The 25,593-nt window shown below is 38.7% G+C and overlaps 1 protein-coding gene across 1 annotated transcript in view; it reads left to right on the top strand.

Annotated features, from left to right (window-relative positions):
• The window catches only part of LOC128124357 (vomeronasal type-2 receptor 116-like), an 81,305-nt gene that overhangs the window by 30,039 nt on the left and 25,673 nt on the right, over positions 1 to 25,593 (top strand). The window contains exons 2-4 of the mRNA XM_052760494.1: positions 21,056 to 21,350; positions 21,696 to 22,505; positions 23,628 to 23,855. Coding sequence (XP_052616454.1) covers positions 21,056 to 21,350; positions 21,696 to 22,505; positions 23,628 to 23,855 — 1,333 coding nt within the window. The remainder of the gene's footprint in view (positions 1 to 21,055; positions 21,351 to 21,695; positions 22,506 to 23,627; positions 23,856 to 25,593) is intronic.

Genomic DNA, 25,593 nt, shown 5'->3' with positions numbered 1-25,593 from the left:
GGGTATTCTGTTAAGTCACTACTGTGAGATTCCTCTGACTTCTTTATGTAGGCATTTAGAGCTATGAACTTTCCTCTTAGTACTGCTTCCATCATGTTCCATACATGTGGGTATGTTGTGCATTCATTTTCATTGAATTCAAGGAAGTCCTTAATTTCTTTCTTTATTTTTTCCTTGACCCAGTGGTGATTCAGCTGGGCATTATTCAGTTTCAATGGGTTTGTAGGCTTTCTGTAATTTGTGTTGTTGTTGAATTCTAATTTTAAGGCATGGTGGTCTGATAAAATACAGGTGGCTCTTCCAATTCTTTTGCATGTGTTGAAATTTCCTTTGTGACCAAGAATATGGTCAATTTTAGAGAAGGTATATTCTCTTGTGTTTGTGTGGAATGTTACATAGATGTCTATTAAGTCCATTTAAGTCATAACATATGTTAATTCCCTTATTTCTGTTAAGTTTATGTCTGGCAGACCTGTTTATTGGTGAGAGTGGAGAGTTCAAGTCTCCTACTACTAGTGTGTGGGGTTTGATGTATAATTTAAGCTTTAGTAATGTTTCTTTTACATATGTGGGTGCCTTTTTATTTGGAACATAATTGTTCAGAATTGAGACTTCATCTTGATGGACTTGTCCTATGATGAATATGTAATGTCTTTTTCAATTTCTTTTGATTAATTTTAGTTTGAATTCTATTTTGTTGGATATTAGGATAACTACACCAGTTTGTTTAAGTCCATTTGATTTGAAAGACTTTCTTCAGCCCTTTCCTCTGAGATAGTCTGTCTTTAAAGTTGAGGTGTGTTTCTTGTATGCAGCAGAAGGATGGATTCTTTTTTTTGTATCCATTTTGTCTCCCTGTGTCTTTTTACAGGCAAATAGAGTCCATTGATATTAAGGCATATTAATGACCAGTGATTGTTAAATTCTGTTATTTTTTTTGTGGTAGTGTTGTTTTTGTTTCCTTTCTTTGGGATTTGTTGGTGTGGGATTATCTATTGTCTGTGTTTTCATGAGTGCATCTAAATTCCTTGAGTTGAATTTTTCCTTCTAGTGCTTTCTGAAGGGCTGGATTTGTGGATAGGTATTGTTTAAATCTAGTTGCATCATGGAATATTTTGTTTACTCTGTCTATGGTGATTGAGAGTTTAGCTGGGTATAGCAGTCTGGGCCACCATCCATGGTCTCTTAGTGTCTGTCTACATAATGTCTGTCCAGGACCTTCTGACTTTCAGAGTCTTTATTGAGAAGTCAGATATTATTCTGATAGGTCTGCCTTTATATGTTACTTTGCCTTTTTCCTTTGCAGCTCTTAATTTTTCTTTATTCCATGTGTTTGATTGCTTTTTCTTGGTTCTCTTGGCTTTCTTTAAGGGATTTATTGATTTCTTATAATTTTTGTTTGCTTTTCCCTTGATTTCTTTAAAGGAATTTTTCATTTCTTCCTTAAAGGCCTCTATCATCTTCTTGAAGTCATTTTTAAGGCCATTTTCTTCTGCTTCTTCTATGTTGGGATGCTCAGTCTTGCTAATGTAGAACCACTATGGTCTTGTGGTGCCATATAGCTCTTTAAGGTGTTGAATTTATTCTTGCACTGGCATCTTCCCATGTTATCCTTCAGTCAGTGCAAACAGTGTCTGTCTCAGGGGGCCATTCTCGGGTCATTTAACACTTTCAGTCTTATTGGAGCTCTTTGTCCAACCAGAGCTCTTGGTTGAATCAGAGCTCTTGACTCAATCTGAGCTGGCAGAGTCTGTGTCTTATGGAGCAGCTGAGGTGTCAGAGGTTGGGTGGGTTAAGGTGGTGGCATGGTGCTTGTGGTTACAGATTCTGGTGGGAGGTGGTGGTTGTTAGGCCTGCCTGCAAGAGTCCTGATTACTGGTCTACAACTGGGGCTGCAATGGGTGGGGTATGAATTCACTGTGCTTTTGGGCCTAAAGCCTAGAGACTGGGGTGATCTGCTAGGAGAAAAAAGACTCACTTCTTGGTCTAATTGGAGATGGTTGAGTCTGTGGCTCAGGGAGCAGTTTCAGTCTTGGAGGATGTGTGGATTTGGGGGGTGGAGTGGTCCTTTTAGGTTATAGCATCTGGAGGAGGATGGTGGTAGTCAGATCTGCCTTCAGGACTTCTTCCTGCTGGCCTGTAACTGGGGCTGCAATGGTTAGGGGTATGGTGACATTGGTTGTTCCTTAAAGTTTAGAGGCTGGGGTGATTGGCTAGAACAAAGACTTACCTCTTTGTACAATCAGAGCTGGTGGGTCTTCTACCCTCACAATTCTCCCATAAGGGAATGTCCTGGTCTATTACTCTTTTTCTAATATACTGTACTATTCTGATTTTCCTAATGGAATGTTGAAATCTTGCCCCTAATGGCCTCAGTCTCTGAAACTGAATTGTAGACATTTCATCCTTTGGATCAGGAGGGTCTAACAAAACTCTAACTTTCCTGTTCTTGGTGTAATTAGGAGGGCACAATGGGATTCCTGGTTTGGAGGTGGTGGGGATTTTTTCCAAAGAGTTATTTTGTTTAGAGAGCTACCATTGTCCAAATTTTCATTATTTATCAAAGTCCACAAAAAATTTTCTGAAAGGGAAAGTAATTAGTAATGATAACCAATAAAATAAAAGTTAAAAGGTCTGAAGAAGTATGGTCTGCAATGATGAAATACTGGAACTTTGTCAAGCAGCAATATTTTCCATGTGGTCCATGCCAATGATCATGGTTTTTTTTCTGTCTGTTTATATGGTGCATTATCTTATCAGGTAATGTTTGTTGAACCATCCCTGCCTCTCTGGGATAAAGCCTACTTGATCGTGGTGAATGATCTTTTTGAAATATTCCTGGATTCTTTGCAAATATTTTATTGAGAATATATGCATCAATGTTCATAAGAAAAATTGTTCTATAATTCTCTTTTTTTGTTGGGTCCTTTTATTATTAATCTCACTGATTGAAAATAAGACCACTACCATTGTTAAAAGCCAAATTTGAAGAAATATTTAATTAAATCCTGGCCAGGTGGATGGGTCTGGCCAAGTCTATATGCAGGTACATGGAAAATGGTCCAGATTTATGTATAGCAAGGGCTTAAGAAGGAAAACACATAATTCATTTCATTTCCCATCATGTCTAATCAGGGACAACCATATATACTGACATATTTCCTGCCTTCATACCTCCCACCCACATGTCATCAAGACATCCAGTGTAGTTGGGTAAAACAAACTTATTTAGGGGAATGAAAACATGCAGCTATTATCTTTCACAAACAATAGCCGCCAGCATTTCAGGAACTATTTTTCCTTGCATAAGGGGTTTGCAGATCAGAGGCATTTTTGTTCCATAGATCTCTAAGGTATAGTAGTCAAAACTTAAAATGTAACTTTGACTCTCACATTTCCCCCTCAAGTTGTGTCCTGAGTCAAATCCTTGATTTTGTGATAGGTACCTGTCTATATTGTGATCTAATAACTATCAGCTTAATGGTACTCAGACAGGAATTATCATTTAGTTAAAATATCAATAATGCAAGAGCAAATGGCAATTAGCAGAAGCAGAATGGCAAAAGGGCCTTGTGATGGCAGAAAGAGAATAGGAACCAGTTATTTACTTCATCTCAGGTACTCTTTTTTGCAATGATTTTTTTTCAGTACAGCCAGATTATTTCTAATGATTTCTGAATAGTTTGTATAATAATATAAATTTTCTCTTAAATCTATAGAATAACCCCTTTGTCTTAAATAGAGCAGGTTAAGTGTCCTTATAGAACTATTTAAGCTAGTGGATCCACATGTTGATATATCTGCATCTACTTCATTTTAACAGCTACATTTTCTGGTATGCCAATGGACACTATAGTTAACTATTTTGTCCCTTATGCAAGGGAGTTTCCTTTTGATCTAACATTCCAGCCTGCTGTGGAACAAGGGGTGATTTTCTCTCTTCTGTAACTACTGCCTGCTGAACCTAGGACATTGTTGTCAGGGCCTAGGAATGCTGAAAAGTTACTCAAAGGCAAAAGGGGAAATCAGCCAATGGGGCATTCATCAGAAACATCTGGTTCTCTGACCCAGCTGGAAACAGGCAGCATTCACATTGGCTGGACTGGTCTACATCAGCTTTCAGCGCATCCAGGGCTTGCAGTCATTTGGAACAAGTTGCAGTCAGCAGCTGGTCCTTAGATGTTGTAACTGGAGGTTTCTGTCCCACCAGCAACTTCCAAATACCCAGCAACTGCTTCCCAAATTACCACATAGAGGTTTATATTAATTACAAATGCTTGCCGAATGGCTCAAGCTTATTACTAGGTAGCTCTTACATTTAAATTAACCTATATTTCTTATCTATGCCTTGCCACACAGTTCATAGCTTGTCACCTCAATTTTTATATGCTTTGCTTCCTTGGCAGCTGGCTGGCATCTGCTGACTTCACCTTTCCCCTTCCCAGAATTCTCCTACTCTGGCTCTTTTGCTCAGTTTCTTCTTGCCCTGCTATTGGCAAATCAGTTTTATTATTAACAATGAGCATAATCCACAGCATTTCCCTATTTTTGTCCAATTAAAAAGGAAGGTTTTAACCTTAATGTAGTAAAATTATATACAACAAAACAGTTATGATCAAGTCGTGACTGGAATATTCTGTGAGGCTGGCTCATCTCAGCCAGCAGCCTTGAAGCTGTTCTGGATGCAGAACTCAGAGAAAACTGCAACAGGGACACTCTGAAACATTGGATCATTTGGGCCATCTGTTCCCATCAGAGGTTTTTCAGAAGGTCTTCCTCTATTAGACCTGATTTTCTTTAACCCAGAATGAATACAGAGCCTTTCATTTCCTGTGGAAATAAAAGCAGACCTCCTTTCTCAAAGTAACATATCTTTTTATTTATTTATTTTTTTGAGACAGGTTTTCTCTGTGTAGCTTTGGAGCATGTCCTGGAATTTGCTCTGTAGACTAGGTTAGCCTCAAATTTACAGAGATCTGCCTGCCTCTGCCTCCTGAGTGCTGGGATTAAAGGCATGCATTACCACCACCCAGCCAAAACATTCTTTCTTTTTTTTTTCATTTTTTGAGACAAGGTTTCTCTTGAAACATGTGGCCTTGGCTGTCCTGAAACTCACTCTGTAGACCAGGCTGGCCTCAAACTCACAGAGATCTGCCCACCTTTGCCTCCTGAGTGCTTGGATTAAAAACATGCACTACCACCTCCCTAACTTAAATTTTAAAGTCAATATATTTTCAAAATATATAGGTTGGTCTAATCTAGAATCTTTTATAATCAAATGTCTCTCAGCAGTTATTATTTGTTCATTAGTCATCAAAAAATTAAAGACAACACAATAATGTACACTATCCAGACTTTCTGCATAATTTCCATCTTTAAGTAGTTTATTATATATTTTTACTATTACTCTATTTCTCTTTTTAAGGATTTTGTCTTTTTTCTTTCAACCTTACATATATTTTTAAACAGACTGTACCCTGTTTAGAGTTTTTTTTTTGGTCCAAATCTCTCCTTACTGTGTATTTTTTTTTTTACCCTTTTGGTTAGCATGAGCAAAACCATAAACTGCCATGCAGCATGCTGGCAGTTTGTGATGATACTTTAAGTCTGCAGGCAGAGGCTGAGAGAAGTCTCTCTGTACTACAGTCCACATGAGTGACTGCAAAAACCCACCATACTGCTTAGCTCATGGTGGCTATCAGTCAGCTCCATCTCATAGGCAGCTCTTGGGAGACATGTCTCTGGGGAGAGATACTTCTGACATGAGACTCTGAGACTAGAAAACTCAGAACGTTTTTTAAGTTTCTCAGTTTTTATGTCGATCAGTGTTCCCACTGGGTGACATACAGAATTGGAAACTTGTCTCTGTCCTGTCCCATACAGCATCCACTTCCAAATAATCATTCAAAGGCTTATATTAATTATAAATGATTGGCCAATGACTCAGGCTTATTACTAGCTAGCTCTGACATTTAAATTAACCTATATTTTTTTATCTATATTTTGCCACAAAGCTCATGGTTTTTTATCTAATTTTTTACATGTCTTGCTTCCTCGGTGACTGGCTGGTGTCTTTTGACTCCATCTCCCCTCTTTTCAGAATTCTCTTAGTCTGGTTCTTGCACTCAATCTCTTCCTGCCCAGCTATCATCCAAACAGCTTTATTTTTAACAATGGGCATAACCCATAGCAGGTTATATTTGTCACACAAGTGGAAATCTGCTGAAACAGATATAGACCAGGGACAAAAAATTAAAATTTAGGAAATTAAAGATAAATATTACATTTGGAACTTTCTGACCCATTAATCTTAGTAGTTGGGGAAGGGGAGGCACCCCAAGACCAGAAGAGAGAGAAAGAGAGAAATATTCCATCCTCAGGAATAGACAAGTGGGAAAAGTTAGGTTGTATTTATCTGGAATTGTTTTGAACTATGAAAGGTGGATCCAAGTCTTATGACTCACCAGGTTCTCTGAAGCTTACATGATTTTTCTTAGTTTACAAAAAGACATAAAAGTTTCAGATATGTTAGCATTAGCAATCTGTACTGAAATGCACACTGTAGAAAAAGCTGGTATACCAATCTGTACTGAAGTCCACTATAGGCAGACAGATCTCTCCTGCCCACCAGTTTTCAGCTAACCACTCAGAGGTTTAATATTACTTATAAATGATCAGTTTGTAGCTCAAGCTTTTACTAACTAGTTCTTACATTTAACTGAACTCATAATTCTTATCTAGGTTTAGCCACATGGCTTGGTACATTTTCTCAGTATGGCATTCTCATCTTGCTTCCTCTGAGACTAGCTGGTGACTTCTAAGTCTGCCCTTCTCCTTCCTAGCATTCTCAGTTTGGCCACCCCACTTATACTTCCTGCCTGGCTATTGGCTAATCAGTATTTTATTAAACCAATTCGAATGACAAATCTTTACAATGTACAAGAGGACTATTCTACAACAATCCACAATGTGGAAAAAGCAGGTAACTGGTGTCTGTAAAACAGCTGGAGTAGACTCCCACATTTGAGTTCTAGAAAAAGGTATAGATTTGAATAAAAAACACAGACAGTTTTGCTCTGTCCAGAGAGCCATATATATATTAGAAAAAATGTCTTTAGTTCAATGAGAAGCACCTTTAAGTTTATCTTAGAAGACAAACAAAAGAAATCTAAAATCTTGAACTTGTGACTGAACAGTATGTAGCCAGTGCTCTTTCAGTTCATCAAAACTCCATTGCTCAATGTTAAAACTCTGAACTTTTAAAATCTTAGTCTAACAAAAGCAAAGAAGGAGAAAGAAATCTGAAACTTTTGCATTTTCACATACCTTAAATCATGTACTTATACCTTTACATCTTGTATTTACATCTCAAATCACTTTCTGTAACCCTCAGAATTTATTTAAACTTTCACATCCTCAGACCTTTATATATCTTAGACCTTTAGAACTTGCATAGACTTTCATATCCTCAGACCATTACATACCTTAGAACATTTTCTTAGACCATCAAACCTTGCATAGACTTGAACATTTTTCTTTTCATATAATCATTTATCAGAGACACAAGTAGTTATTACTTAGAACAGTCATTGCAAATCACATTCCTTTAGTGGAAAGTTCCATCTAAAACCTGTTTATCTTTTTATATGAAGCCTGTTAGTCTTTTCTCTTCAGGAGAACTAGTAGCTCTAGAAAAAAGCAAGGCTTGATTTTCTCATGTGAAATGAACTAACAAGGTGGCTGAAGCCTTGGGGAAGAATGTGCTTGCCTGCTGCTGCTAAGATGACAAAACTATAGTTAGCCTAGCTGGCAATATCATCAGAGACCTGAGAAGGATAAGTTATAGCAGAAAGTATAATCTGAATTGTATATGTGTATCCATTAAAATGACAGAGACTATTCCATTAAATAGATGGCCATCTCAGGCTACTGTGGTCTCCATGGCATTTGAAGCAGAGGTACTAGATCAGCATCAGTCTTTGGCTGAGGTCTAGAAGGTGAGAGGCTTTCCTGTGGAAGAGAAACATGAAGGATACTGATTAATTTGTCCAGGCAAAGTGGGATAATCAACTCTTTCTTTTTTGAGACAGGGTTCCTCTGTGTAGTTTTGGTGCCTGTCTTGGACCTTGCTCCATAGACCAGGTTGGCCTTGAACTCACAGAGATCTGCCTGGCTCTACCTTGCAAGTCCTGAGATTAAAGGCATGCACCACTGATGTCCGGCAGAACAATCAACTCTTTAGTGTCCTGTTTGTCCACAGTTTGGCTGGGCCATGGCAACAAGTGCTGCATTGGTGCAGTCTTGCCCAGTGATAAGCATTGCCACAATCCAGGTGGAGACATTGTGGTGCTGTGTGATCTTCTTTAGAGACCTCTGGGTCACTGCTAGGATCTGGGAGTCTCTGTCATAATAAGCTTTTTCCATCAAACCATCCTAATTTTCATCAGGAAACCTTCATCCAGTAACTGATGGAAGCATATGTAGAGATCCACAGCCAAACATTGGACTGGGCTCTGGGAGTCCAGTTGAAGAAAGGGAGGATGGATTTTGTGAGTAAAGGGAACAAGATCATGATGGGGAAACCCACATCTGACCTGAGCTAGTAAGAGCTCACGGACTCTGAACTAACAGCTAGGGACCCTGCTTGGGACCAACCTAGGTCCCCTCAATGTGGCTGACAGTTGTTTGGCTTGGTCTGTTTGTGGGGCCCCGAGTGCTGGGATCAGAACCTGTCCCTTGCACTTGAGTTGGCTATTTGAAACCTATTCCCCATGCTGGGATACCTTGCCCAGCCTTGATTCAGGGGGAGGAGCTTTTCCTGGCTCAACTTGATATGCCATGATTTATTGACTCCTGTTGGAGGCCTGTGCCTTTTTGAATGAAGGAATGGATGGGGTGGGGTAGACAGGAGGTGGGGGAGGAAATAGGAAGAGACTGAGAGAGGTGAAACTCGTTTGTATGTAAAATAAATGATAAAATTTAATAAAAAACATTTTAAATGCCATATTTATCAGATCTCTGACAAGTTTGAGGACCATTATCTATTAAATATATCTGAGCTAAACTAAACCAGGCTTAACCTTGAAAACATAACTAACATGACTATAAGTTTGATTATTATAGGTGACTAACTACTAATCTGTATTTATTAATTATACATTGCATTTTTAAATTAGCTGTGTAGGTATAATATCTTAAACACGAGTAGAATCACATATACAGTATAACAAAACTAACCCTAAATTTGTATCAACATACAAAATTCCATACCAGTGTGAAATATTTGAGACTAAGAGTTGTTCTCTTAGTTTAAAAGTAGATTCAATAATCCAAGGTTTCCTATATCTCCCCCCTCACACACTTTTTGTGGAAAATATCCCTGAATTTAACCTCCTTTGCTTAGTTTCCTCCATGACCTTGACCAATAACAACTTGCCACCAACTCTCCTAAACAATGACAAACATCCACTGAAATACCAAAACCACTCACCTCACCCCTTGGGAATGTGGGTTTCATGCCTTCTGTTGTCTGGGGGTGACAGCACCTCTAGGTGACCCTTAGAAATTTGGAATAACGATCAAGTCCTGAGAGAGCTAGTCATAACCAAACTATTATGAGGACTAAGTAGCCTGCAAGGTACATACCAAATATAGCCATATTTTTCTTAATTATCTTTAACAGTTTACAATAACTTATTAGCTTTCGTAAGACTAGTACTTGCTGGGGTAGGGCTTGTGAGCAGAAAATGAGGGACCCTAGAGGCTAGCATTGCCCTTGACAACTTAATAAGCACCACAGCCATATGTTAGTGAAAGGACCATAAGTTTCTTTTGCCAGAAATGAGAATGACTCCCTTTTTAGAAAGCAGGAAATTTCTTCTTTAGACAAAATGAGGGCTTTTGTCTAAATGCCTGTGTAGCTTAAGTTTTCCTGCCTGGCCCACAGTCAGAACAAATCTCTCTCACCTGCCAGTCCCACAGCCACTCAGACCCGACCAAGTAAACACAGAGACTTATATTACTTACAAACTGTATGGCCATGGCAGGCTTCTTGCTAACTGTTCTTACAGCTTAAATTAATCCATTTCCATTCATCTATACCTTGCCACATGGCTCGTGGCTTACCAGGCATCTTCATATGCTGTTTCTCATCATGGCGGCTGGCAGTGTCTCTCCTACTCAGCCTTCCACTTCCCAGCTTTATTCTCCTCCTTGTCCTGCCTACACTTCCTGCCTAGCCAATGGCCAATCAGTGTTTTATTTATTGACTAATTAGCAACACATTTGCCATACAGAACATCCCACAGCATGCCTGACCTTGGGAAAATAATTTTATAGCTTTATTTATATTAAGTTTGAGCTTTAAAAACTACAATTTCTGAATTGAAGCTCCTTTTAATATCAAAAAAACCCCTCTTAACTCATAGACAGAGTCCAGAGAGAGTGAGAAATTTCCTTTTATAATACACCATTACAGAATATAACAGTTTATTTTATGATTCAGTTTATCAAAATAGACTAAGCTTAACAAAGTTAGAAAAGACGAGGGGGCTAGGCATACATTCTTAAGCATGAATACACTTTAGGTAAGGAAAGACATTCTCTGAGCCAGTGGTTCAGATTTCCCAATGTTTTGACCAGTCAATACAGTTCCCCATGTTGTGAGGACTCCTCAACTACAAAATCCTTCCTATTGCTATTTCACAACTTGAGTTTTGCTGGTGTCTTCTCAATGCAAACAACCAACATGCAGGTGGTTCCAGACTACTCCTGTAAAAATGTCTTTCAGTGACCCCCAATCCCATGGTTGAGACTCATTGGTTGAGAAGCTTCCCCCAATCCTTTGCCAGATTGTTTAGGTCATTGTCTTGCTACATCATAAGATGAGAATATCCTAGTTTCTGGTGTTAAGCATTTTGTACTAATAGCTGTGGCCTTAAATTTTTTTTTTTACCATTATATTTATTTTTAAGGTTAAATAATTTTTTGTTAAACTCCAAAACTTCTTCTTAAAGAATGTTTAAAATCTCTCAATCCCCAGCATAAAAAATAAAAAACTTTTTTTTTACATGAAGAGGGAGAAAACAGGGCATAACCACAATCTGCATAAGGCCAAACCATAGTCCAGTAATGCAAACATCCAAAGCTCAATATCTGAGATTCACTCAAAATCCTTTGGGCTTTCTCAATGGTCTTGAATCACCTCATTGGCCTCACCCTCAGCAGCATATGCATAGCCTGCCATCTAGATCTTAGCCTGCTTCATTTCATTGTGACTGGTGCTTCTGGTGAATATCACATGGCATCAGTGTTGTGGGAATTCTTTCCTTTCAGCAATGGCTTTGGTGTAGAAAGCCCTAGCATGTGTGGTCTTGCCTGCATATATGGGTCTAAGCAAAGGGAGAGCCATAAAACCAACTCTAGAACCAGCTTTCAAATAAAATAGAGTAGCATAAAACAATTTTAATATTATCTACACCAAAAAGACATTCAAACTCCTATTAACCTGAATCCGGTGACCAGAGAGCCCAGAGACAAATTCTGAGCCCCAGCCATAAATGCAGCCATGGCAGCAGTGGTGACTGGTTGCTGTCAGCAACACAGACAGCCCATTTCTATCTCAGCTCCATGCTGGCAACAAAAACTTACAGACACACGAGAAAACACAGACAAAACTTTCCAATAACACAGGGAGACACAACTCTTGAGAGAAACAGACAGCTAAAACTTTCCAACAAGACAAACAATGCAACAAAACTTACAGGCACACCAGAAAACAGAGAGACAAAACTTTCAAACAAGACAAACAAAACTTCCCAGCCAGAACCAGATGGCCGGGTGACATCTAGATATACACCCTGGATGGGAGAATATTGGGGTCCCATTGAATCCCTTCCATGTTCCAGATATGGTTCCTACAAAACAGAACATGACTGTGACTCACCAGGATGCCTCCATAGGCACTTGCTGCAAATGTCTCAGCATGTCAGTTCAAATTGATACTCTGCAAACTGAAGGCAGCCTTGGAGCCTCGGAATGTCTCAAAGTTATGTGCCCTCTGAAGCAGCCCCTCAACCTTGGAGTTCTGTAGTGAATGTCCAGCTTCAAAATTTGGGTGGATGGTCTGAATCTTGCTGGGGGCCTCCAGAAAATGTTAACCCCACTGATCAAGAATAAGAACACTACTTACACCAAATTAGATGCAGACTTTCAATTAATACTGCCAGGTGGTTGGGCTCTGGCCAGGTCCATAATCGGATTCCTGAAAAATGGCACAGAATCAAGTATGGCAAGGGCTTCAGAAGGAAAACTCATAATTCATTGCATTTCCCATCAGGCCCCATTAGGGGTAAGCACATCTTCTGACTGTTTTTTTGCCTATGTACCTCCCATCCACATGTGATCAAGCACATCCAGTGTTGATGGGTCAAACAAACTTATTTAGGGGAGTGAAAACTACATAGCTTGTTATTTCCCATAAACAATAGCCTCCAGTATTTCAGATACTATCTGTCCTTGGGCAAGGGGCTTGCAGATTAGAGGCATTTTTGTTTCATGGTGCTGGAAGGCATAGTAACTAAAACTTAAAATGTAATCAAGGCTCTCACAGTATGGCTTGGGTATTAGAATAACTATAGCCTCATAAAATGAAGTGGGAAATGTCCCCTATTTTACGGGACAAATTGAGGAGTATTCCCATTAACTCTTCTGTTAAAGTCTTGTAGAATTTTTTGCTAAAACCATTGGCCCTGAGGTTTTCTTTTTCTGGGAAAATTTTAATGACTACTTCAATTTCAGTAGTGTTCATAAGTCTGTTTAAATTGCTTATCTGTTCTACACTTAACTATATTAAGTGGTATGTTTTAAGAAAATTATTCATTTCTTTTAGGTTTTCTAACTTGTTGGATTATAGGTTTTTAAAGTATGGCTTAATTATTCTGTGGATTTTTTTGGTGACTGTTTTGCCTTCCATTTCATTTATAATTTTTTTAATTTGGATATTTTCTTTCCCCCTTTTATATAATTCAGTTCATCATTTTCATTGGCACTTGGGTATGTTTTTTTACCTCCTCCTTTTCAGTGTGTTTCACAGAAAAGTTGTAATCCACAGAGGAATATTTCATCACAGACAGAAAGACAAGAGCAGTCTTTGTTACTCACCCTTCTCTATGCTGTAAGGCTGTTTGTTCAGGCTCTTCCTGTGTTGAATGTTGAAGGCTATCATTGTCAACAAACTGGGGAACTTTTTTTTTTATCATTCTTTCAAACTGTCATGTACAGAGATAATTGTGTTCATCCTACTCCTGCATTTTTCTTTAGAAACAATTCAGACATTTGTGCATTGAGTTTTTCTGAAATCCATGGATAAAGAAAATATTAACTAAATTTTTCAATGTTTCAATTATGTGTACTATAACTGAGTAATTAATTAATGATATCTCCTTCAATTCCAGTGGAAATTGTATGATGCAAGATATGTGTAGAAATTACCACAGGAATTTCTAAAATGTCTAACCTCTCATAGTTACATTGTAGCACCATTATCATCCTACTGAAAAAATTATACATAATCAGTTGTTAAGATGATCTTTTCTGAGCAGATACAACCTTAAATTTTCACCTTCTACTATTTTAGCACAATCAAAATTCTAAGTAATTATACATGTCCAAAAATGACCTAGGTACTTGTACTGATTTGAATGTAATTGGCCCCCATAATCCCACAGGGAATGGAACTACTAGGAGGCATTGCTTTGTTTGAGTAGATGTGGTCTTGTTGGCGGTAGTGTATCATTGTGGGGCTTAGAGGTCTTTTATAGCCAAGCTATACCCAGTGCCATATTTCACTTGCTGTTGCCTGTGGATCAAGATGTAGAACTCTCACTCCTTTTCTAGCACCATGTTGGCCTTCATGCTGCCATATCCCACCATGGTGATAATGGATTAAACCTCTGAAACTCCACCTAAGTTAAATATTTTCCTTTATAAGTGTTATCACGGTCATTGTGTTTCTTTACAGCAGTGGAAACATGAACTAAGACAGTACTTCAAACTTATTAATCAAAATGAATTTTGAAATTGTATGTGGTACAAAACTTAAGTTACTTTGCCATGATCACATTGCAGCATCCATGTCCTTGAAGGTGCCCTGGTCTTCCTTGCTTCTCTGTTCACCATTTTGCATCTTGACCCAGAAAGTGAAACTTTGTCCTGAGTTTTTCTTTCAGATACTGCCCAGAGCCTGAATGTTCTTTTTGTGTGATACTTTGATTTCTTTTACTCTTTTTCTATGTCCACATATCCTGCTATTATAATGCTTGACCACCATGTGTTTTACCTCTTCTGCTTAGATCAAAGGGGGTATCTTTTTTTTTCTCTTATGCATTGTCCTCTCCAGATAGCTACTCAGAGCTGTAGATTGCCTGATGTTGGCTCTTAGCTTGTTAAACATTAATAAAATTGTGTTCAAGAAAACTCTGCAAAGGAAGTTTTCATTATCATTTACTAACTACACAGGATTATGATTTGGCATGTGTTGTCAAAATCATGTTTCCAATGTATAATTATCAAGTCTTTATGTTTAAAATTTTTGGATCCTGCAGGGCGGTGGTGGTGCATGCCTTTAATCCCAGCACTCAGGAGGCAGAGCCAGGTGGATCTCTATGAGTTCAAGGCCAGCCTGGTCTACAGAGTGAGTTCCAGGACAGGCACCCCCCCAAAAAGTTTCTGGATCATTATTGTGGCTTTGTGTTAGAAGGTTTTGAGATTCTCTGCTGACTTTGTAGTGAAATATGTGATAGTGATTATGATCTAGAATCCCATCTCAACTTTAAATCACTAGAAAACACATGAACAAACATCTTTCCTAATTTGGGGAAGTAACTGAGTGGAAGGTGTCTAATCAACCTGAATTTTATGAAGTAAAGTAGGCTGGCTGTCCTCTAAGCCCCAGGGATCTGCTTGTCTCTGTATCACCATCATATGGATTTTAAAGTGTGTACCTCCTTGTCTGGGTGTTACTGGATGTTGTGGATTAAATCCAGGTCCTCATGTGTGCATGGCAAGTAGTTCATTAAAGTTTCCTTAGTGCGTTCTAAACTTTTGAGTGAAAAGACAGATAAAAATGTTTCCATTGATACTCTTGTGAATTTCTATTTTAGCCTTTATACTTTTTTATGCTTATCCTCAAAACAAAGTTATCATGATTCAATTCCTTTTAATATTATGGAGTTCTTAGTTTTTGGTTTGGTTTTGGATGGTGTTAGATACAATGTTCTCTTTCAAAGCTTGAGCCTAATTGTATTAGGATTTACAAGAAGCACACCTCTAAGGTAGGCAAGCTGTGACTTACAGCAGCTACACTAAGGAGGATAAGCTTGAAGAAAAGTGCTAGAATGGAGGTCAGACACAGGACAGACAAGCAGACACAGTGTGGGTAGGGACAATTATGAAAAAAGTAAGGAAGCCAAAACTATCAGATAAAAAAACTGTTGATGCATGGAAAATATATGTAACTAAATGGCCAGGATTCTGCAGCAAACCACATACTCAGAGGAGCCATCTCTCTCTGTTCTTTTCATGTATTGTTTTGTCTGTCTTGTTTTTTGAGACATGGTTTCTCTGTGTAACAGTGTTGGCTGTTCTGGAATTTGTTTTGTAGACCAGGTTGGCCTGAAACTCACAGAGATCCACCTGCCTCTGCCTCCCAAGTACTGGAAATAAAGTATTAGGCTACCACTGCCTGGCCTTTCCATGTATGTTTGAAGTAAAATCAAACTTCCTTATATTTCCCTGCACCACAGAGCAATTGCTTATGGTGATATTTTATTTGTATTAAAATGTTATTTGTATGTTAATAAAAAAAGTTGCCTAGGGGTCAGAGCTATTAGCAAGCCATAGCAAAGCTGGGCAGTGGTGGTGCATGCCTGGGCAGTGGTGGTGCACGACTTTAATCCCAGCACTTGGTAGACAGAGCCAGGTGGATCTCTGTGTGTTCAAGGATACATCCAGCATTGGAGACACACGCCTTTAATCTCAATACCAACCATAGAAGACCTGGAGGTCTGTACAGACAGGCAGTAATGAGGCGGTCATGTGGTTGGGTTTACAACCAATGAGAAGGCAGAACAGAAAGTCTTTATAAAGACAGACACACAGGAAGTAGCTCTCTTTCGGAGAGGTAGGACCACCGTGAGAGGAAGGGTAAGGTTTTTAGCTCTTAGCTCTGACCTCTTGGCTTTCTTCTTTGCATTGGTTCTGTGTTTCTTATTGAATAAGACGGTTACTTCTACAATTACTTTTATATGAAATCATAAAATGTGCAGTTTATTTGTATCAAAACAAAGAGCATATTAAAAATACAACATTAATGAAATATGCCTTCTTGAACACTGCACTTTTACCTTAAAATGAAATGGTATTTCTCCATGAGAGGAATTTGTGGCCTTTCAGAGTATAAGCTATTTTCTTCTTATTGAGAGCCACTGGTAGCAAAAGTTCATGGAGTATACAGCAGTGACAACTAGAGTTCAGAAGATCAACCTATCAGAACTAAGGGTTCTGTTAGTAGAAGCCATCATGCAAGGCACTGTGGAATTACCACCTTTTGAATGAATTGGCTGTCTCTTGTAAACTTCTTGTGCAATAAGAGCTATGATTCTCCCCATTTACCGTGCATTTCCATGTTATGTGTATGTATAATCTCATGGTTGCATCTCAATCTTATGGGCACACATAATTGTGAATAGTCTAGAATATGGTTTCTTATTTAACTGTACAATTTTTTTTTTTTTGGTTTTTCGAGACAGGGTTTCTCTGTGTAGCTTTGCGCCTTTCCTGGAACTCACTTTGTAGACCAGGCTGGCCTCGAACTCACAGAGATCCACCTGGCTCTGCCTCCCGAGTGCTGGGATTAAAGGCGTGCGCCACCACCGCCCGGCTTAACTGTACAATTTTTATGAATAGAAGCATACTAAAATATGTTTCATACTATATCTATTGTTCCAAGTGGACCATAGACACTTAGAGGTCTTACTCTCCATCCTTAGCCACTGACAAGGTAAATATTGGCCAGACAAAGTGTCTTTATAGAACTTTTACAGAGTGGAATTGCAGGTGCCTGGCCTTGTTAGATCAGAACTCTTCAGAAGAATTATAGTGAACCAGAAGTGATAGTGCATGTGTCTGGCCTTGGTGTATCTTAGTCCTTCAAGAGATCAATAGCATCTATGTTGCCCTAAGCTTCCTTCGCCAGCACCTCCCCATGTGATTCAAATAACAATCAACACTTTGCATTTGTTTCTGCACAAGTTTTTAATGCAAGATTTTAGGCTTAGTAGACTAATTATATATAGGTTCTGAGATTCAGGTGACTAACAGAAAAAGGCTATTAACTAACCATGTCTTAGATATTATTAATCACATAAAATTATACACAGATTCCTGGCCTTTTCCTTAAATCTTTCATTGGTTTAATTTCTTTCCTTGTAACCTTTGTAGCTATCCCTTGAAGAGATAGCCAGAACCTTTTACAACTTATAGCTGTTGTCAATCACCAATTAAGCTGATCAAGTCTTTGCCAAGTGTGACTTTTATCAGAATACTCGTCCCTGAGAGTTTACTTTGTAGTTTTTGATAAAAAGTTGTTAATGAATGCCTATATATACATATATGCTTGGGGGAACAAAGAAGAGAAGAAGATGGAAAAGACCTAGATAGATAAGAGAGAACAGCAAGAAGAGAATTGATTGAGAAGGACTAAGATGAGGACAGAGATAAAAGAACTAGATAGACATGAGAGAACAGCAGAAGGGACTGAGAGCAGGAAGGACTGAGAAGAGCTAAGTATGAGAACAAAAAATAAACTGTGTAGATAGAATTGACTTAGAAGAATAAAGTAAATGGACTAAAGAACTCAGTGTGCTTAGATTAATTTGATATCTCACAGATTAGAATCCTCAGTTGGTTGTTAGACTCTTCCATGGACCCTGGGAGCAAACAATATAGGCTGGACCTATTATGTTCCATATAAATTATGGCTATAAGGAAGAAGAAATGTCTGTGGTTAAAATATTTCAGGTGCAAAAGTGATGATCTGGATTAAGATCACCAGATGCCATTTAAGTACATGCCTGCAATCCAGTAATCAAATGGAAGAGGGGAGATAAAGATTCAAGACTTAGTTGAAGTCTCCTGGTCAGATAACTGAGCCTACATACTGGAACATCTGAAGGAACCTTGTATAAAAATATATTGAAAGATGGGACTTTCCTTTCAGGTTGTCCTCTCTCTTGTGCTCATGTCCATGATATCTATGCACTTGCACACAACACACACACACACACACACACACACACACACACACACACACACACACAAAGACACACACACAAAGACACATACACAAAGGCACACAACACATACAAGGACACATGATACACACAAATATCCTATATAGCCAGAAAGATTGAAAAAATAGTTTAGAAAAGACAACTGTTGACAGGGATGATTTGAATATACTTGGTGCTAGTCTATAAGATATTATCTTAGAAAACTAGATGTCTGAAACAAGACTACTTGCTTTGGGGCTAGAGACATGATGATGTGGTATAAAACACTTTCTGTCGTCAGAACATTGGATCTAAATTCTTTTTTTCCATAAATCAGCTCACAACCATCTGTACATCCATTTCTAGGAGCCCAGCACCCTCTTCTGTCTTTCACTAACATAGCATGCATGTGGTGCACAGCACTCATGCAGGCAAAACAATTTGACATAATAAATAAGCCATAAATCTTAAAGAAAAGAAATACAGGCTTTTCAAAATTGAAGAAGTTGGAAGAGTAATATCCAACCATCAGGAGATTTGATAACTGTAAGGGCCTGTTTCCTGATTTAGAGTAGAATTATATTAGTTCCATTAACACATGAAAGACAGATAAAGTAAGGTCATTGAAGTATTTTATTATAAGTGTTGGTGCTAGAGAGATGGCTCTGTGGTTAAGAGCTCTGACTGATCTTCCAGAAAACCCAGATTCAATTCTCAGCATCCATGAGACAGTTTACAACAATTTCTAGCTCCAGTTACAAGGAATATGATACCTTCTTTTTCTCTCCTGCTAGCAGACATGCACATGTTATAGAGGCATGCACACAGACAAAACTCCCATATATATATATGACAAAAATAGATTCATAAAAATAAAAGACTAATGGGTATTATACTAAAAGCTCTTATTTAATCTACATTACATGGCATGCCCATTCTAATTCCAGGTATTCATGGGAATATATTAAGACATGGATTTAGAAACATAGATTTGTCTTTATTCTTTGTTCCTTAAAAGTTATCCTTCTCTCATATACTACATTGTGACTGCACTTTCCTCACCTCCTCTTTTCCAGGCCCATCCTATTCCATGCCCACTCTCCCTCCATCTACTCCTCCTCTGTTTTCTTTCAGAAAAGGTCAGGCCTCCTGGGGATATCAAACAAACATGGCCTATCAGGTTGCAATAGGACTAGGCATGTCGCTCTTAATAAGGCTGGATAAGGCAACCCAGTTAGTGGAAAAATGTGGTGATATATTTTGTACCCCAATAAAGCTTACCTAGGGATCAGAGGACAGAGCCAGTCACTAAATTAGACACAGAGGTTAGGCAGTGGTGGCACATACCTTTAATCCCATCACTTGGGAGACAGAGATCCATCTGAATCTCTATGAGTTCGAGGTCACACTGGGTTACATGAGAGAAACAGAACCAGGCAGTGGTGACACACACCTTTAATCCCAGGAGGTAATGTGGCAGGACAAAGAAAGGTATTTAAGGCATGAAGAACTTGCTCTTTAGACTGAGGATTCCATAGAGGTAAGAACTAGTGGTCGGCTGTTCTGCTTCTCTGATCTTTCAGGGTTCACCCTGATATCTGGCTCTGGGTTTTTTACTAATAAGACCTCTAAGATTTGAACAACAGAAAAGGGCCTCCAAAGCAGGCAAAAGAGTCAGAGTCAGCCCCTGCTCCCACTTTTAGGAGTCTGACAAGAAGACTAACCTATGAAACCAAAATATATACAAAGAGGACCTAGGTCAGAGTCATGCAGGATCCATGATTGTAAGGCCAGTTTAGTTGATTTTGGGCTTTCTTATGGTGTCCTTGAACCCTTTGGCTCCTTCAATCCTTCTCCCCCTTCTTCTGCAGAATTCCTCAAGTTCTGCCTCATGTTTGGCTGTTGGTTTCTGCATTTGTTTCCACCAGTTGCTGGATGAAGCCTCTCTGATGACAACTGGGCTAGTTGTCTATGAGTGTAGCAGGATATCTTTGGCATCCTTGGATAGAATTTTTTTTGACAGTCGTGTTTGGTTTTATCCTAGGTATTCTGGACAATCCAGCCTTTAGTTCATGGCACTCCAGGCAGTGTATGTACCTTCTTATGGTATGGGCCTCAAGCTGGACCAGTTATTGGTTGGCCATTCCCACAATTTCTGTGCCATCTTTACCACAACACATCTATCTTGTAGACAGGATAAATTGTAGTTTGAAGGTTTTGTGGCTCGGTTGATGCCTTAATTCCTCCACTGAAAGTTTTGTCTGGTTATTGGACCTACCAGCTCAGTCTCTGTATCTCCTCTAACTAGGAGTTTTAGCTAGGGTCACCCTCATAGATTCCTGGGAGTTTCCACTGCACTAGCTTTCTACTTTGCCCTCCAAATGCCTCCCAATTCCAGTTGTTTCTCCCAGTACTCTCTCCATCCATCTTCCCCTCAACTAATCCCTCCTATTTCTATTACCACCAACACCCAGGCCACCTATGGTATCTATTCTATTTCCCCTTCCCATAGAGATTCATGGATACCCCCCTGAGCACTCCTTGTTATTTAGCCTCTCCAGATTTGTGGTTTGTTGCCTAATTATCCTTTACTTCACAAATAATATCCATATATAAGTGACTACATCCTAGAAACACAGACATTTAAACTAGAGAGATAATTGCATTAAATCTGCACATGTGTGATATATGTATTCCTCCTGTGTATTTTTATGCTATCTATGCAGGTATAATTTTAAGAACTACCAGTTTGTTGTGGCCCTGGTTTTTGCCATTGAGGAGATCAACAGGAACCCCCATATTTTACCCAACACATCTCTAGGATTTGATTTTCGTAATGTACAATATGTTGAAAGGGGCATACTTGTGAATGCCATCTATTGGATAACAGGTCATAAACACTACCACATTCCTAATTACAACTGTAGAAAGAAGAGCAAATCAGCTGCTGTACTTACAGGAACAACATTGGCAGCATCTGCACAAGTTGGGACACTGTTGCAACTCTACAAAACACCACAGGTGAGGAAGGGTGTTGTGTGGAACAGGGATCTTGGTATGCCTTGTGGACATTTCAGGAATCTCAAAGGTAAAGGAGAAACACTTACAGTACTCAGCTACCAAGGAACCCAGGGATATATCCATATTTTTATTGCTCAGAATAGAAAGGAAAGTGTGGTCCAGACAAGGAGGCTTATCAAAGCTGGTTGACTTGTCAGTAATTTTCTGGAAACCTTACTCAGAGATATGCCACTAAAGCAGAATGCATCCATCTTCACACTCATCATCCCCATCTGTTGCCTCAGGACTGAGATAGTGTTTATTCCAGCCTTCTCCCTATTGTGTTCAATTCTGTTTTCTCTTCAGCTTACTTTTGGACCATTTGATCCTATCTTGGGTGACCGAAGACAATTTTCCTCTCTCTACCAGATGGCCCCAAAGGACACATCTATATCACTTGCTGTTCTTGCTTTGATGCTTCATTTCAAGTGGTCATGGGTTGGTCTGATTCTCCCAGATGACCATAAAGGGATTCATATTGTGTCAGAATTGAGAGGAGAATTGGAGAGTAATAAAGTCTGCATAGCTTTTGTGGAAATGATTCTAGGCACCTGGACTTCATTTTCCAATAAATTCTGGAAAAATCTGGGGAAGATCCAAAATTCATCAGCAAATGTGATAATCATTTATGGAGATACTTATTCTCTACAAGGTTTAATGAGAAACATTGGGCAACTGTTAATGACAGGGAAAGTCTGGATCTTGAATGCTCAATGGGATTATACCAACCATGCTGATTATTTTCTTTTGGACTCATTCCATGGAAGTCTTATTTTTTCACACCACCTTGAGGAGAGTTTTGAGTTTACAAATTTTATCAGAACAGTTAATCCTTACAAATACCCAAAAGACAATTACCTCCCTAAGCTATGGTTTTTGTTCTTCAAATGCTCATTTTCTGAGATTGATTGTCATCTTTTGGAGAACTGCCATCCCAATGCTTCCTTGGATTTATTGCCTAGACACATTTTTGACATTGTAATGAGTGAAGAGAGCTACAATATATACAATGCTGTGTATACTGTGGCCCACAGTCTCCATGAGATGAGTCTTCAGCAGTTACAAATGCAACCATATACAAATGGGAAAAAACAAATGGCATTCTTCTCCTGGCAGGTAACATTACTTCCATTGTGTTTGAGATTTTCAGATATAATGTCAATAACCATAGGATAGTTTGCCTGCCTACATGTGAATGCTGACTGATAAAATAGTGTCCCTGATGAATTTGGTGCAAGTTGCAAGGAGGTAATGAGCTTAGTCAATATTAAGTTTGTATCACAAAGAGCCTGGCCATCTTCATGGCAAGAGATTCAATGAGAAAGAATGAGAAAAGCAGTTCTCAGAATGAAGTAGAGAAAATGATAGATTCTTAGTGGTTTAGTTCCAATGATATCTACCACAATGATTTTGTATCTAATGACCACATTTACTTAATCATTAGATATGCATATCCTGAATTTCCACACTGGAGTTATGAATACACTTCAGAAGTAAATGGGTGTGACTAGTTTTGAAGTAAGTAATAATTGCCTCAATAAACACATATGGATCACTTTCCTGAGCTTAATTCAGCACTTTCTTTTGAATCTGACTTACCTATTATGCAGATTAGTATCTGACTCACCCAGGTGTTCATTGATTCAACCTCACTAACACCTAGATTGGTATTTATCTTAGTTAGGGTTTCTATTGTTATAAAGAGACATTATGGCCATGACAACTCCAATTAAGGAAACTACTTAATTGAGGCTGGCTTGCAATTTCAGAGACTTAGTCCATTATCATCATGGTGAGAAGCATGGTGGCATTCAGGTAAACATAGTGTTGGAGAAGGAGCTGAGATTTCTACATCTTGATCCTCAGGCGGCAGCAAGAGACTGCCAGACTAGGCCTGGTTTGAGCAAATGAGACCTCAAAGCTCACTTCCACAGTAACACTTGATCCTACAAGGCCAAACCTACTTAAAGAAGACCACACCTCCTAATAGTGCCATTCCCTATGAGCCAAACATTCAAACACATGAGGATGTGGGGGCCATTTCTATTCAAACCACCACAGTACCATATGTGATTAAATCAAAGATTTAAAACCATGAAAGACATTTAATAAAACATGTTTGTCTACCCCTAGGTCCAATTTACCATTGGTTCACGCATCTCTTTCAGTTTAACTTCAACATAGGTTCATGCATCTCTTTCAATTTAACTTTAACGTAGGTTGCTGCATCTCTTCCAGCTGCACCCTTTCTTGAGGAATATTCATACAAACAATCATATGCGAAGACAGAAGGATTCAGATGGGAAAAAGAAATTAAGTTCAGACTATGATATTCTCAATTTTTGGAATTTTCCAAAGGGCCTTGGAGTAAAGATGAAAGTAGGAACCTTTTCTTCTAATGCTCCCCTGGGACAACAGTTATCTTTAACTGAGCAGATGATAAGATGGCCTATAAGGTTTACTAAGGTGGGTTGTACAATATCTTAATTCTTTGAACTTACCTTACTAAGAATATTACTTTTCTGGAGGTAAATACTCTTAGATGGTAGCTCATATGTATCACTACACAAAAGAAAGGAAAATAAGGAATGCCACAGAACCACTAGTAATATACAGAATTTTCTTTCTTCCTAATTCTGTTCAATGGACCCATTAATTTTTATTCTTTTTTCTTTTATGAGAAACAGAATTTTTTCTTATATATGTTATCTTGATTTTGATTTCCTCTTCTACTTCTCCCAGTTCCTTCACACCTCCCAACCCATGTGGATTCACCCACTTTCAGTCTGTTATTAGAAAGAAATAGGATTCTAAGATACAATAATGAAATAAAATAAAAAAATTATAAAACAAAAAAACTAACAGATTATGATACGACAAAACAAACAAGGAGAAGAGACCAAGAAAAGGCAAAAGAAACAGAAATAAAAACAGACCACATTCATTCAGACTCTCAGGCATCCCATAAAACCATTAAACTGAGAACTATTATATGTTTGGGCAAAGGACTTCAGAATATAAAAGGAAAAATAAAAAAAAGGTCAAAAATTAAAAATAGAAAAAAAAGATTAAAAGAAGGGACAAGCCCTGACGTGATATTATGTGACAAGGAACCTCCAAAAAATGCTTGATTTCATTTCCTATTGTTCATATACTGCTGGGAATGCATTCAACAATTAAGAGTGGGGTTTTCCCCCAGTGAAATTCCGATAGAGAAAGCTAAGTTTTCATTTGCAAGTGGTTATCAATATCATATAGTTTTTGGGTTAGGGATGGGGTTATGTGTCCACTTCTCTTTTCAGCTCTAGGATCTCATCTGGTACAGAAATATTTCCAATAGCCTGAGCATGCTACCTGAAGCACTGTGATTCCAGATGCGTTTTGATCATCTTGATGTAGTGGGCCTTGTTTCCTTGGTGTCTCCCAACTCCTTTAGCTCTTACACTCTTTACACATTCTCCTCCACATGATTTTCTGAGTCCTAATGGGAGGAATTTGATGGAAACATTCTATCCAGACTTGAGTGTTGCAAGGTCTCTCTCTGAATACTTTCAGGTTGTAGCTCTCTGTATTTGTCTCTGTTGTGCCCAGATCGTGACCTCCAGAGAGACCACCAAGGACGAGCATACCAGAATGCAAAAGCAAGGTTTATCTTTGTTACAAGTTGTGCCACAGGGAACTTATCTCTAGCATTCACTGGCCTCAGCGCAGTGAGGCAGGGAGGAGTTGCTCTTTCTTGGGGAAGTTAGTTTTTATAGGCAAAACCCATAGAATTTCTTAGAGGGGAGGGAGTTAGTATGGGTCCATCCTTGATTGGTCCAGTTTTTCCCGGGCCTGGACTTTGTCTTATTTTAGCTTACCTGTTTGCCCTGTCAGGAGTTTCACAACTCATCTCTGGGGTCTGGTCATGTTATCTCTGGAGAGGGGCATCTCATGGTTAATCGGTTACCACCAGACATCCTGACTTGGTTCTTTTGAAAACACCTGACTTCACCTTCTCTAGGAAGGGGGAACTGACTCACTTTTAAGATATCTCTTCCCTTAGCTCTTTTGTGTTTCTGGGGGAATTGTGTCTGGGTTTTTCAGTTTCCATCAGCTTCAGGAAGAAACTTCTCAAGATAATTGAGTAAAGCACTAATTTATGATATTGCAGAAAGACATTAGCTATCATTTAATGGCTAGGTTATTTTAGAACAGTAGTATT

Source organism: Peromyscus californicus, unplaced genomic scaffold (assembly GCF_007827085.1).
Source record: "Peromyscus californicus insignis strain IS unplaced genomic scaffold, ASM782708v3 Scaffold_4__1_contigs__length_199733344, whole genome shotgun sequence".
NCBI lineage: Eukaryota > Metazoa > Chordata > Mammalia > Rodentia > Cricetidae > Peromyscus > Peromyscus californicus.
The sequence above is the reverse complement of the archived record's forward strand: the minus strand, read 5'-3'. Positions and strand labels throughout refer to the sequence as shown.